This window comes from Tinamus guttatus, unplaced genomic scaffold (genome assembly GCF_059628265.1).
Source record: "Tinamus guttatus ecotype Peru unplaced genomic scaffold, ASM5962826v1 Tinamus_guttatus_pri_ptg000323l, whole genome shotgun sequence".
Lineage (NCBI taxonomy): Eukaryota > Metazoa > Chordata > Aves > Tinamiformes > Tinamidae > Tinamus > Tinamus guttatus.
In genome coordinates this window covers 370,137-383,686 of record NW_028288857.1, presented here as the reverse complement: position 1 = coordinate 383,686, position 13,550 = coordinate 370,137, and the positions used below count along the sequence as shown (strand labels likewise).

The 13,550-nt window shown below is 49.8% G+C and overlaps 2 protein-coding genes across 2 annotated transcripts in view; both read left to right on the top strand.

Annotated features, from left to right (window-relative positions):
* Positions 1-1,139: 1,139 nt before the first annotated feature.
* Positions 1,140-3,201, top strand: AGRP (agouti related neuropeptide). Its single transcript, XM_010210994.2, has 3 exons — positions 1,140-1,329; positions 1,797-1,891; positions 2,953-3,201. The coding sequence occupies exons 1-3, from the start codon at positions 1,155-1,157 to the stop codon at positions 3,142-3,144; spliced, it is 462 nt and encodes a 153-aa protein (XP_010209296.2). The 5' UTR covers positions 1,140-1,154; the 3' UTR covers positions 3,145-3,201.
* A 484-nt stretch (positions 3,202-3,685) lies between these two features.
* ATP6V0D1 (ATPase H+ transporting V0 subunit d1) overlaps positions 3,686-13,550 on the top strand; it is a 31,540-nt gene continuing 21,675 nt past the window's right edge. Inside the window, exons 1-2 of the mRNA XM_088529045.1 lie at positions 3,686-3,848; positions 12,361-12,532. Coding sequence (XP_088385171.1) covers positions 3,719-3,848; positions 12,361-12,532 — 302 coding nt within the window. The 5' untranslated portion in view covers positions 3,686-3,718. The remainder of the gene's footprint in view (positions 3,849-12,360; positions 12,533-13,550) is intronic.

The following is a 13,550-nucleotide window of genomic DNA, read 5'->3' as shown; positions in this document are numbered from 1 at the left end:
GCAGGGAATCTGACCCAGCTGCACCATCGCGGGGCCAGCATGGATGGAGGTGGCACCTTCCCCCAGGATCAGTGTCTGTGCAGCGTCTCACCAAGGACAGCTCTGTCTGGACCCTGCACGAGGAGCCCGGCACTGGCACCCCCAGAGCAAATGGAGGGTTTGGGGTGACAGAGGAGCCATGCAGGGTGCAGAGAGGCACCGCGCACGCGTCCCCGCTCCTGCTCATTGCCTCGCTGGCCGTCTCTCCGTGCAGACAAAGCCTGGTTTTCAGAGAAGCCCACCTACCTGGTAGTTAGCAGAGTCACGTGGCTGCAGCACTTAATTAATAGAAAACCAATATAAACTCCAGTCAACATGTTGGGAGGACGTCTGGGCAGAGACAGCGTTGCCGCCTTCCCAGGGAGCCCGGCGGAGCGGTAAGTCCTGGTTGCATCCGAAGAGCTCCGGGCTTTCCATGAGGGCAGCGGCCACTCGGGTGAGCAGGGCCGGGCGTTCAGGGCACCCGAAGGCAGAGAGGTCCCCTTGGGGCAGAGGAGTTTTCTCACTACAAAGGACTGGGTGGCTTGCGGGGACTGGGGAGGTAAGGAGTAGCTGGCATCGCTCTGGGGGCCGAGCAGCTTTTCAGCTATGCCCCAAAAAGGGCACTGGGCTCTGCCCCATGTGGTCCTCCTCCCAAATTAACTCTCTCCTGCCTTCTCTGCAGTATTTTAACTCCACGTTTTTCCTTTCGGAGGAGGGGTATGTGTTTGGATTAAATCTCCCAAGAAATCCCAATATTCTCTTTGAACTGTGTCTTTTCTCCTCTCTGATGTATCTTATCCCTACAAAGATTAGGGAGTTAGGAAGGATCTCACAGCCACAGACTTTCCACTTGCTTCCCCACTGCAAAGTACTTCTCACCATCTCATAGCAGCCTTAGCATCTACAGTGAAAATCAAAAGTCCCCAAAACAACGGAGCCCTGTGCCCAGCAGTGGAGCCACCACTGCAGAAGTCATCGGGAGCCGAAAATCTGAATGACTTGCCCATGACTTAGGAAGGGAAAGTAAGCCCTGCACTAAGACTGGGTGAAAGCACTGGGCTGATTCAGAGACTTGGGGAGCAGGCCAGGACTGACCCCCACGGTGATCCCCCTGTGCAGGTTGTCCCAGCACCATGCTGAACGTGCTGCTGCTGTGCTACGGGTTGCTGCAAGGAATCCAGGCCATCCTCACCTCGGACCTCGGCCGCAGCCACGTGCAGGAGATGAGCGCTGGGCTGGATGGGGCTGACAGAGCCCGCTACTCCAGCCTGCTGCGTAAAGTCAAGGAGGTGTCTGAGGAGCCGATGGGTGAGTCCTGGCCACCCACTTGCTGCAGTCCCCAGTCCCTGGGTTAACTGCAGCCTCTCCTATCCCTTCTGGTGAGATTCCCTCTATCCTTCCCTCCCAAGGACTCCAAGGCCTGCCTGGAGTCAGCACTTTTCCTCAAGTATCCCTGCACACATGGAGACTCCTCTGCCCTGCAACAGGTCCTTTCGTTCGTGAGCTGGGACCTGCAGAAAGCTCCATACAGTCCCCATCCCATCATGTTTCACAGGAAAGGGATGGAAGCCATTCTCTGTCCAGAAATATGACCAAATCACAACTTGGGCTGGCTTTTCCCCTCTAAGGTGCAGCACTATTAAGTTATACCTTTAACCATTCATTCTCTGTGCCCAAGCTCCCCTGGACCATGGAGAGCTGAGCCCGAGGAAGACACCCTCAGCCAGCAGCCTGCACGCGCTGCACACCTTGTCCAGCCTCTCTGTATTTAACAGGAGCTCTTCCCAGGCTTGAGTTTGATCAGATGGCCCTGGAAGTCCAGGAAGCTGATGGAAACCTTGAGCAGAAAGGTGGTGTGCTGGAACCACAGGTAATGCCCTATAAACTTTTTCTTAAAACCTCCAAAGATCAGGACTGCTCCATGCTGTGTCAGGCTTCTCTGCATCTGGGGCCAGGACTGGTTTGGAAAAACCACCAAACCTGATGGGTGCTTGAGAAGGGAGATTACATTTGTGGTCTGCTGAGGAGTATGTGAATGCTGAGGGTCTGGAAAGTTGGAAGGAAAGGGGCCTAGAAAGCCCATTCCTACCAGGAACGCTGCTGCAGGGACTAGGCAGAAGAGCTGCCTGGAAGGGAGGAAAGTTTAGAAGCCAGGGAAGTATTCTCCATCTAATTTCCTCTGAAACTATGAACTGAACCTTCTTCACCAGACATTTCAGTAATGACAGATGGGCATGAGATATATTCTTTCTAAATTTCTCCAGGCGAATCAGTCAAAATTGGAGAGGACTCTGAGGAGTATGAAATGAACATTTCCAGCCCAGGGGGATGGGAGTAGTGTATTCACTATTAATAACTGTCAAGTATTTGCAGGAAAACCTTGACCTCCTCCTTTAATTGGAGGGTCCAAATGACCCATTCCTACTATAAAACCAGACTGGAATTGTCCCTTTGGGTTCTGCCCAAGAGAGCAGATAGACACACCAAGTTCTCTCTCTCTTGCATCTGTGCACAAGGCAGATAACCCAGGCTCCTCTGCAGGGGACAGCTCTCAGCTGTGCCCGCAGCAGCCACCGACCTCTCCAGCTCTGTCACCTCCACAGCTTCAGGGACACTGCCGCGCTGAGCCCCAAGTGTGGGTTGAGGGTGTGAAGTCAGGTGTTCATGGGTCCTGGCAAACCTCATTTGTTTTGACATGGAGGTTCCTTGGACACATGAGGCTGTACGGACTGGACCTCGGTGCCCCCTTGGAGCTTTCTGTAGTTGGCCACACTAAGGAAGCAGGACTGAGGCAGAGCCAGGGCGGAATATCCTTCCATGCACAGTCATGGAATGAGCCAGCGGGCATCCCCGTGCTCTTCCAAGCAGCTCTTTATTGCCGGTCCTGCTTCCCACCATTAAATCCCTTTTCCCAACTCCTTTCCATGCCAGGCGCTCTCCACCGCGCTGCAAGCACCGGGCCGAGAGGAGCGCTCCCCGCGCCGCTGCGTCCGCCTCCTGGAGTCCTGCCTTGGCCACCAGGTCCCCTGCTGCGACCCCTGCGCCACCTGCTACTGCCGCTTCTTCAACGCCTTCTGCTACTGCCGGAAAATCAGCACCACCTTCCCGTGCGGCAAGAACTAGCGCCGGGCCCAGCGGATGCCACGCTCGTCGCTGCGCCGCGACGCCGCGGGGGCCTCTCGCTCCGCAGCTCTAATAAAGCAGCCGTTAGCAAAACCCATGGCCCCTTTGGACTGGTTGTACCTGCTGGGCTCGCATGGAGGGAGTGCCAGTTGCCAGTGGGATCCCAGGAGCAGGTGGGAATTCACGGAATGGTTGGGGTTGGAAGCGACCTCTAGGGATCACCTACTCCAACCCCGCTGCTCCAGCAGGGGCACCCAGAGCACGTGGCACAGGGCGGCATCCAGGCGGGTTTGGAAGATCTGTGGAGAAGGAGGCTCCACAGCTCTGTGGGCAGCCTGTGCCAGGGCTCCATCGCCCTAATCCGGACCCTTGTGTGGCCGTGGCCGCCGGCGCAGCACGGGCACCGCTCGCAGGGGCGCCCCGGGCGTTCACGGCGAGCGGGGCTCGGGCAGGGGCCTCCCGGCGCCCGCCAGGGGGCAGCGGCCGCCGCGGCAGCCCCGAGCCGGTCACGTGAGCGGCGGGGCGGTCACGTGAGGCGCCGCCGCCGAGCGGGGAGTCGGGCGCCGCCGCCGCCATGTCGAGCTTCCCGGAGCTGCACTTCAACGTGGACAACGGCTACCTGGAGGGGCTGGTGCGCGGCTTCAAGGCGGGCGTGCTGCGCCAGGGCGACTACGTGAACCTCGTGCAGTGCGAGAGCCTCGAGGGTGAGCGCGGCGGCCGCCGCCGGCCGGGCCCTGCGCACGGCGGGAGCCGCGCTCGGCCGGGCCCGGCCGCCTGCGGGGACGGAGAGCGGGAGGCAGCGGCGCTGGGGGCGGACTGGGCGGAAGGGCTGGTGCTCCGGAGCCGGGTGGGAGTGCGGGGGTTCCTGTGGGGGTCGGACACCCCCCGCGGCATCCCCAGGATTTGGCAGCTCCGCCGGGAGGTCTCGCGCGGTGCCAGCCCCGCAGTAACGGCAGGAGGTGCTTGGGGTCTGCAGGCTGAGCCCCGGTGTGAGCAATCCTGCTTTGGATGACCAAGGCACCTCGGGACGTAGCTGCTGTCCAGGGGGTCCTGCCAGTGGAGATACCCACCCCAGGGCTTGGTAAATTCAGCAGAGAGTGTTCTTCACCTGTAGTCTCGTGCTCTCTGGGATAATTCTGGCCTCTCATTACCTCCTGTGTGCCAAGCTCTGATAATTTTGTTCTGTGAGGCTTGTCAGTTAAAATCATAATTCCCTCCCCCCCCTTTTTTTCTTCAACCAGTAAAGTCAAGTTCAGGGAAGATTTCACCTCCCTTAACTGCTCTCTGGACCCTTAAGCCATCCCCTGTGTGCCAGCATCATCCCAGAACTGATCAAAATGGGTTTCTATTGAAATGGACTAGAAACTCACGCCTAGAGAGGTCAATGGGACGAAAATTACTGGGATTATTGCATATTAGGCACATAAAAATACCAGTTTAAACATCAGCTTTGTCTTGACGATTGTTACCAAGTGAATCAAATTCATACGGACTATTTAGAGGGATCCCGAATGCAAGTTATGTTTAGATACCGTGTCAGCTGTTAAATAACAGCTGTCGAAGCTGAATACTTATTTGAACTGTACCTGCAATTAGTTAGCTATGTAAAAGAAGATACAATATATCTTTGGGGCTTTTGATTATAGGTGAAAACTTATGCGCAGTTAGGCTGAATTCAGATGACTGCAGAACCTGTCATATTTCAATGCACTTTGCTGTCTTCCTCTATTTTGCTCTCTGTCCGTCTTTTCTTTCTTTCTGTATTTGAATTTAAAGTCAATTTCTTTCTTTTCTTTTTCTTCTTATTATTTCCGTGTTGTGGACAGAGCTTTTAGAGATAGTTGTTTACTATTTCTACAGGAAATGTAGGCATTTGTAATAGGAGTGAAATAATGTATTGAAGACCACTGTAGGAAATGGGAATTCCTGCTGCCACTCAGACTCTTCTATCCAAGTCCATTTAGGGGAACAGCCTCCTGGGACTTGCTGCAATTGCTACCTTAAAAATACCCTACCAGCATGTTTTTTCTTTAGGACAGAATCTTATTTTCAGCAGACTTCTCCACTGCTCTTTGCTTTGTTCTTAGCACGAAGTGCAGGATCTGAAGGAGGGTGGAGGGAGCATCTATGCTCTCAACATGCCTGGAACTGTCACTTCCTTATCATCATCTCCGGAGATTGCTTCCTCTTTGGAGTCATTCTGTTTTTACAGTTTCCCCTTTTTCACCTTTCTTTATCTTCCCAACCAAGTTGCACAAATTTAGTTCTCTCTGGGAGTGGTGGTTTGCTGTGCTGGGAAGGAGCTGATTTGGACTTCCCATAGATTGTCTTGCTGTTAACGGTTACACCCCTGCCGGCTCTGGTGGCTGCTGAGCTCCAAGTCAAGCTCCTTCCAGAACCTGAAGGTTGTTCCAAGTTCGTCCTTGTTGTGGATCCTTGTGAGCTTTGCCTTCTCCATCCCTGGGCAGGGAGCTCTCACAGAGGCTTTTCCTTCAAAGGAGCGTTGCTCTCGAGCCCTCGTGAAGAAGTGTGGTCAGATCATCTTCCTCTGTTTGTGCAGCTCCAGTTTTTCTATCTCGGGGCCTGTTTTCTGTGTTCAATAGACTTTAAACCCATGCTTTCCCTGCCAGGTGCTTGTCTGCACTAAATCTAGAGAGTGGCCAGCCAACTGACAGCCAGAAGGAGGAGTTGGGCACAAAACACTTCAGCTTGAGCTGGCAGCGTGATGCTGCCAGAGGGGTGGTTATGGCTTTTCACGTGGTGCTTGTCTGATCACAGGCGAGCTGATTCCCACTCCTGCTTCCTGTTTAATCAGTTTACTGCTGTCCCGGGGAGCCAACCAGCTCAGTGCGATTGGACAGGTTCCTAAGTTGCCTTGAAGAAAGGCTGGAGCTCGTGACCAGGAGTGAAGGGAGGACACAGGAGATGATTTGGCTTCATCTTTCTCTTGAAGCCCTGTGCAGGGCTGTTTGCTCCCTTCTCTCAGCTCTAAAAGACATCAGACTTTAGTTGCATCTGAGCCAGTTCCTGAGTGCTCTAGTGCTGGTGGCGCTTGGTAATTGCTGAGCCCTCTCTTTTGTGGTTAATTCTCCATTCCGACGCAAGGTGTCAGGGAAGGTTTCTTGGTTCCTTCTTCTGCCTCAGCTGGGTAAACCAGGTCTGTTTCTGGGTTGAATCTCTCCGAATAATCAGTTTTATGAGTTGCCCAGATTTTCCACAGTCCTAATGAGACAGAGCTCTCTCCAGCTCTTAAAAGCTTTTGCAACTTCCTGTAGGTTCATCATCAACTCCTATAGATTCAACAACTTTACAAGAATAAAAATTTAAGACAGTTGGATGCCGATGTATCTTTAAGAAGTGAGGTTGAATCGATTATTGGAATATGTAGGCTATAGGCAAGATTTATTGTTGGTTTTGCTATATGGGCACATAGAGGCCACGTTCAACTTGCTGTGCATGAGGACCCCAATGTCTGTCTTTGCAGAGCTGTCCAGTTAGTCAACCCCACTATGTGCTGGTATGTGATACTGTTCCTTCGCAGGTGAAAGACTGTGCTTCCATTTGCTGAACTTCAGGAGGTTCTTCACCCATTTCTCCAGCCTGTCAAGGTCCCTCCAAACAGCAGATGATCATCAGATGTATCATTCCTCCTTGTTTTGTACCATCTGCCAGCCTGCTGCAAATTCCATCATGTCATCTAGGTCATTAGTGAAGCCTTAATGAAGGATTGATGCCTGAGGGGGTCATCACTAATGACAGGGCTTCCGTGAGGACGTGGTGCTGGTGGCCACAACCTTAATGTTTATACAGCCTACACTTCTTCAGCTTGGCTGTGAGGATGTTATGGGAGACAGTGTCAATAAGTTTACTAAGATCAAGCTAAATACCATGTGCTGTTCTGCCCTCATCCACCAGTTTTCTCATCATGGAAGGCTATCAAGTCAGTTAAATATGACTTTTTTTTTTTCTTTGTCTTTATGCTGACTGTTCCCAATCACCTTCCTGTCCTTTAGATATTTGGAAAAAAGTATTCAGGTTCATTTCCCTATCACCTTTCCAGGGTTTGAGGTAGGGCTGACCAACCTGTAATTCCTCGGATCCTACTTCTTGTACTCCTTGAAAATAGGAGTGACATTTGCTCCTTCCAGTCCTCAGGAACCTCTCTTGATCTCCGTGACCTTTCAAACATGGTCGAGAGTGGCTTGGGTATCAGCCAGCTTCCCTCAGTGCTCGTGGGTGGACCCTGTCAGGCCCATGGGCTTGTAGGCATCCAGGTTATTGAAGAAAACCTTAACCTGATCTTCCTCCATCAAGGGTAAGTTGTCCTTTGCTCCAGACTTCCCCTCTGGTCTCTACCAGGAAAGACTGAGGTGAAGAAGACCTGAGTTTCTTGTGTCCTTTGTCACCAGGGCCCGTGCCATGTTTAGCAGTGGGCCTCCATTTTTTCCTGGCCTTCCTTTTGCTGTTTATGTCCTTGCAGAAGCCTTTTCTGTTGCTGCCCAGAAAGGGAGAAGTGCTTTTTGTCTGCTCAGCTAAAAGTGGATTGTTAAAGACTTGCTTAGATGGTTCCTTAGGGTAAAGACGTTAATTTCTGCACCCTCCTCCTCTTCCTTCTTCCTCCATATGGAAGAGAGATGATGAAATACATTGAAACATAGGCTGCCTGATACACAAAGCAAAGTTTTTTTTCAAGTGGACTATTGGCTTCTTGTGTGAAACAAAGAACAACAAGGACAGCAAGACCTGGCCGTGCCAAGTGAGAAGCCTTGGGAGAGGTAAGTTGAAAGGCTTAGGCTGAAAATATGGGCAAGCACTTGGGCCTGAGGAAATCTTGGATTTGAAACAGAGAAGGTGAAGAGCTATAGGAGACAATAATGATTAAGGGGAATGGCCACAGAAGTATCCAAATATGCTGTAGTCTGCAGGAAGGTGGCACATCCTTGATATATGTGGAGGTTTGTGCAAGCACAGAAGTGCCTGCTGAACAGACAAAGTAGTAATAAACCGAATAGTAGAAGCTGGAGTATTGTGAAGAGATATACAGGCAGTGTAGCTGGTAATGTAATCCCTTGCTCTCTTGCTTTGCTACCTTGGGCCTGGGAGATGGCTGACACAATAACCTATTTTAATTTTATGTAAGGAGTGATACCTCCTGAGCACCGGGGACGAGATGCTGGCATTGCAGCGCAGAGCCACATGAAGACATCAGTTCATCCCAAAGATGGGAAAGCTCATGCCATGCCTGTGCATGCAAAGGCGAAGTAGTGCCTGCTTGGAAGGTGCTCGAAGCTTTAACTTGATCTAAAACTCTGACATATAGTCAAGGGAAGATGCTAAAGAAGGAAAGTGCAGAAGTTTGAGCTTATGAGGCCATGGATGACTCTTAAGTGTCTTAAGAGATGATGAAGAGTGTTTTAAGATGCTTCTTAAATGTAATGCTCATGGGACAGGCTTTTGTGACTGAAAGTTGTCTGTAAGGCTGAGCAATGGTTTGATTTCTTTAATGACAAAGCAAACTTATACGAATGATTAAATTATTGCTGTGGACTTGTGAAGTTTCTCAGGGAAAGGAATGTGTTCTGCTCAGTGACATGTCCAGTTGTGGTAGTTACAGAGCAGTTTGAATTCAGCTTCAGTTGCATTTAAGCCAGTTGTAGAGCCAACTTCATAAAAACTGGAATGCTTGAAAGAGCTGAAAAAAAAGGTTACTGTAAGTGCAGCCTTGAGGTGTCTGACCTACTATTTGACCCCTCAGAGGAGGGGAAAAAAATGAATTAAAATATAGCTCTGAAAAGATGTGTTCTTGCAAGAGGCAATTTTCTGGGAGTTGTGACCTGTTCATAACTCCTTGTGTTTTATGGGGAGGAGAGGGAATAAAAGTATTGCTGTGATTCAAGAAGATCCCCTTTGCCAAATGCTGGCTCAGTCTCTTCAACTGTGTGACCCATTTGAAAAAAGCCCAAAAGGGCAAACGTATATCTCCAAGCAATTGCTGGCTGTGGCAGAAACGTTGGGGCCAGTACATTTTTGTGGGTCACCACCTGGAGAAGTCCCTCAGGAGCGGCTCGCATCAACCTCTCGCTTCCAACAGGCAGAGCAGACAGAGGAGAGGTGCTGCAGAAGACCTAGGAGCCAGTGTCTTGTCCACCTGCAATGGGCGAGGTGTCTGGCAACCACTGCTGAGGGTTGGCTCCCCTTTGGCTTGAACTTGTGGTAGGGACAGAGATCTTGAACTTCCTGGACAGCTCGAGGTTTGCTCCGCAGTGGGTCTGCTTGTTAGTCACAGCACTACTGGGGCAGTAAACCACAGGATTAGTCAGTCCTTAATGGAGAAGTTGGACGTGCAAATAGTTCTACTAACAACTCCTGAAGCTTTCTGGATGGAAAGAGGCTCTCCAGGTTTGGTGATTAGCCCAGTGGCTGGGGGAGGATAGACTTGCATAAAGCACTGATACTCTGTGGGGTGCATTGAGTCTGGGTTTATAAATCTTTTCTGATTTCTTGGAAAGTATATTCCGTTTTTTTGGATGCTAAGATATGTAGAGCAATCTAATTCCTGAAGTTTGTGGCTGGTTTTCCCTGTAAAATTTAATTCTGAGTATTATATGAGCACGTTCCTGAAACCAGTTACAACATGATGTTGTGCTGGCTCTTGTGCTGCAGAGAGGGGAGCTGACTCCCTTCCCGAGCGGGGCAAAAGACTGTGGTCAAGCAGGTCATGGGAATTGCTCAGAGCTGTGGAGGGAGAGGCCACAAGGCACAGCTTGCTGTTGGATAGCTCTCATCAGACTATATTTACTGCTTCTCTTGCCTCTTGAAGTGGTTGGTGCAGCAAATCCTACTTATTTGAGTAGCTTGGTTGCTGGCACCGGATCTCTAGCTTGATATGATTGGATAGCAGGGCAGCTTTTTGCAGTCTCAAAAATAAGAGCTGAGTTGTAGGCACTGATGACACCAAAAGGAACTGGAAGTTTCATCATGACAGGCTCTGAGATGAGGGGAGCAGGCCAGGAGGGACTTACAGGGAAGGTCACTAGACTTTCAAACAGGTCCTCAGTAAGGGAGAAAACTGGATCATTTTGGAATGTCAGATCTACTGGATCAGGTATCACATCCACTGGATTCCTCACTTATTTCCTGTCTCGTGGCATGTTGCCTTTTGCCAAGGTGAAGTTCTCAAAGGCAGAGTGAGGTTTTTGGGTTTGCCCAAAGGTGGCTGGGTTGAGCCAGCTCTGCTTTGGGCTTCCCAAAGCAAGTGTTGCTCCTGTGGCAGCTGCGCTGGGTTTGGTTCCTGCACCCAGTGCCTATGGGCTTCTTCCAGCAAGTGCTGCACTCATCTTTGCCAGCCCCAAAGTGCTCCCTGGGCCTGGCCTCTTCCCTTGCTCTTCTACCATATGCTTTGGGCAGCTAATTTTTGGTCCCTCAGAGGATGCTGCCTTTCTCTTGGTAATCCACTGCATCGAGATCCTGAGGACAGGACACCTTGAGAAGGTTGGCGCTTTCCCTTCTCATTCTTGTTTCCTCTTCAGTCCAAGAGAATATGGACTGGAAGCAGTGGCTAGATCCTGCGCTGATGATAACTGGAGTTAAGCACAAGACTTTGGACGCAGTTGCCCACGTGGAGTCTGCCCTGTGACCTGCTCTCAGAGCCACGTTCAAGGAGCTGGCTGGTGCAGTGCTGCGTGCCGTGGAGGTGTACATGCCATTCGGAAAGGCAGAGCTGTCAAATGACTTCTTTAAAATGCTTTGCTGCTCTCTCCTGTTGAGTTGAATTTGAAGAAATAAATGGAAAGCTTTGGGATTTTCCCTACTGAATAACTGACAAGATATAGAGTAGCTGCTGCTTCTGGGATCCTATGTAGTTGCAAAACAGACTTAGAGCAGGGTAGGTCTGTACAAAACTGTGCAATAATAGAGAACTGAAAGTGGAAGCGATGTGGCTGTAGCTACCTTAGTCCCCTGTTCCTTATGTTGCAGCCTTTATAGGCACATGACTCTCATTGGGACTCCTTCTCTAATATTCAGTGAGCAACTGTTGAGTTTTGCTTCATACCTTCTCTGGGGACGTCCTGAATTTTGGCATGCTGCAGTTTTGGGGCGATATATTTTGTCATGTGGCTCATGGTGAAAACTTTCACCCAAGTAGCACAGGTTGCATGATTCTATCTTGAAAGTGTGAGCGTAAGTTCATAGTATTTTGGTAGAATAAAGCTTAGTTGCCTTGCTAAGCAGTCTGGGGAGTAGAGATCTAGGCTAAATTCCTGCTTGGCTTCAGCCATGCTGCTTGGCTTTGGGCAAGAAGCTTTCCTTGCTGCATCCTGGATCCCCTGCTAAAAGTATGTACAGTGCAAACTCATCTGGGAACTCAGGACAGAGGATGCTGTCCAACCTGCACCTCTAGCTGGCTGTAGTGTCAAAATATCAAGGTTTTGGAGCCATGCTGATTCCTTGCTCTGACCTTAGTGGTGTTTATGTCCTTGCCATGATGGTAGAATGTGCACAGTTCAACAAGATGGAAAGATGGCCTCTCTGTTCTGCATCAGATAAATCATGGAGAAGCTTCTTGTTTGGGTTTTTTTGTGTGTTTTTTTGTTGTTGTTTGGTTTTTGTGGCCTTAAATCCCTAGCAGAACGTTTGCCTAAGTGGCCCTTTGAGGTGAAGCTGAAGGCAGATGAACACTGTGTACTACTGCAACCCGTAATGCTTTAGGAGTTAGGATTATATGACGCTTGGTTCTGAATTCAGTTTTTCCATAGAGACACTTAATGCTTTTGGCTGAAATAGAGTTTTTTATCCTGATATTGCTCAGCATGTTATGGTTGCTTGTTTGCCAGGATCACAGCTTGGTTGGGTGTCGTATCTACAGCAAGTGTAACAGGGGAAACAAAGACTGCTTGAAACTGGAGGAGGGAAAGGCTTCTGAGTATGTTCTTCCATCCTGGCCAGGAGCTGGGTTCAATCTTCCCTTTCACCATCTCTATCTCTCCATTTTCCCTTTAAGATGGGGCAGGGCTGGCGTTATGAAATATCTGATCTTTTCCTGCATTTTTTGGATTGTGACAAAACCAATTGCACCCATAACTGTGATGTAAAGCACGGTGTCTGCCTAGCTGACCTTTCAGAGAATGAATGCCTAGAGAAATGTAGAGCTCCAGCATCCTCAGGTGTGCTCAAGAAAAACAAACCTGTAGAACTGGCTTGTGCTTTCTTTTCTAGACTTGAAACTGCACCTGCAGAGCACAGACTATGGGAATTTCCTGGCCAATGAAGCCTCCCCCCTCACCGTGTCTGTCATAGATGACAAGCTGAAAGAGAAGATGGTGGTGGAGTTCCGTCACATGAGGAACCATGCGTACGAGCCACTAGCAAGTTTTCTGGACTTTATCACGTGAGTACCAGCTGCTCATAAGTGGCATTAGAAACCTACTGTTCTTGCAAACTTTTAGATGACCTATCTGTACTCAGCCCTGGAGCTACTTTTTCTTTAACTTGATGAATGAATGAAACTGTTCATGACCCTAGCTGAAGATCCCAAACTCTTCACAGTGTCACTGGACTATCAAAGGCTGCTGTTGGCAGGATATGTGAGCTCCAGTGCAGCGGTGATCCTGCCAGCCCACCTCACTGGTTGAGCCAGCGTTCTTCTAAACCCCACCATAAACTGGTTCATGGAGCCGAGCTAGCCAAAAAAATTGAACAACTACCCCTTTTCAGGGTTAGTCTTGGGCAGATTTCGTTTCCTTAGCAGATTTAGTGGGATGTAACGAATATTGCCACCACTAGAGCAAGACAAGGCGTAGAATGTGCAGGCAGTGAAGACAGGGCTGCGGCCACTGCAGCTTGTCTCTGTCAGTGTGTGAAAACGCACAGAGCTCTTGAACTTATCATGAAGAGGCACGTTCAACTCATGTAAGTCTTGAAATAGCACGGTGTTCTTGCAAGCATCTTCTCCCAGAGCTTTCATACAACCTGTACCTCCCTCTTCTGCTTCCCTCTCTTCAGTGCTCGCTTTAATCGGTAATGATAATGAAATGGATTTGCTGGCCTCGGAAGTATCAGTTGCACTCGTCTGCTTCTGAAATGTGGAAGCAAAACTGTATTCTTTTCCTCTGGATCCAGCCTGCTCCTGGAAGGTCGTCTTTGGCTTGCAAACTCCATAACCAGTGGCCTTCTCAAATCAGTAAGGATATATACTATGGAGAAAAGTAATCTTCGGGGTGTGTTTAATTCGATGTGATTTCAATTTGCATCTCAGGGAGGAAGGCTTCACTCTATTCTCAGGTAGCATAGTTCATACTACCTTCCTCTACAACATTTACTTATTTGATACAGTGAGTTTGGGCCCATGACAGGCACCCTTGCAACTGATATTTATTCTTGCACTTGTGGTCAACACTGTATGTGTT

Coding starts and splice junctions, on each gene's coding strand:
- AGRP (XM_010210994.2), top strand. CDS start 1,155: ATGCTGAACGTGCTGCTGCTGTGCTACGGGTTGCTGCAAGGAATCCAG. Junction 1,330..1,796: donor GGTGTCTGAGGAGCCGATGG/GTGAGTCCTGGC, acceptor TGTATTTAACAG/GAGCTCTTCCCAGGCTTGAG. Junction 1,892..2,952: donor GTGGTGTGCTGGAACCACAG/GTAATGCCCTAT, acceptor TTTCCATGCCAG/GCGCTCTCCACCGCGCTGCA.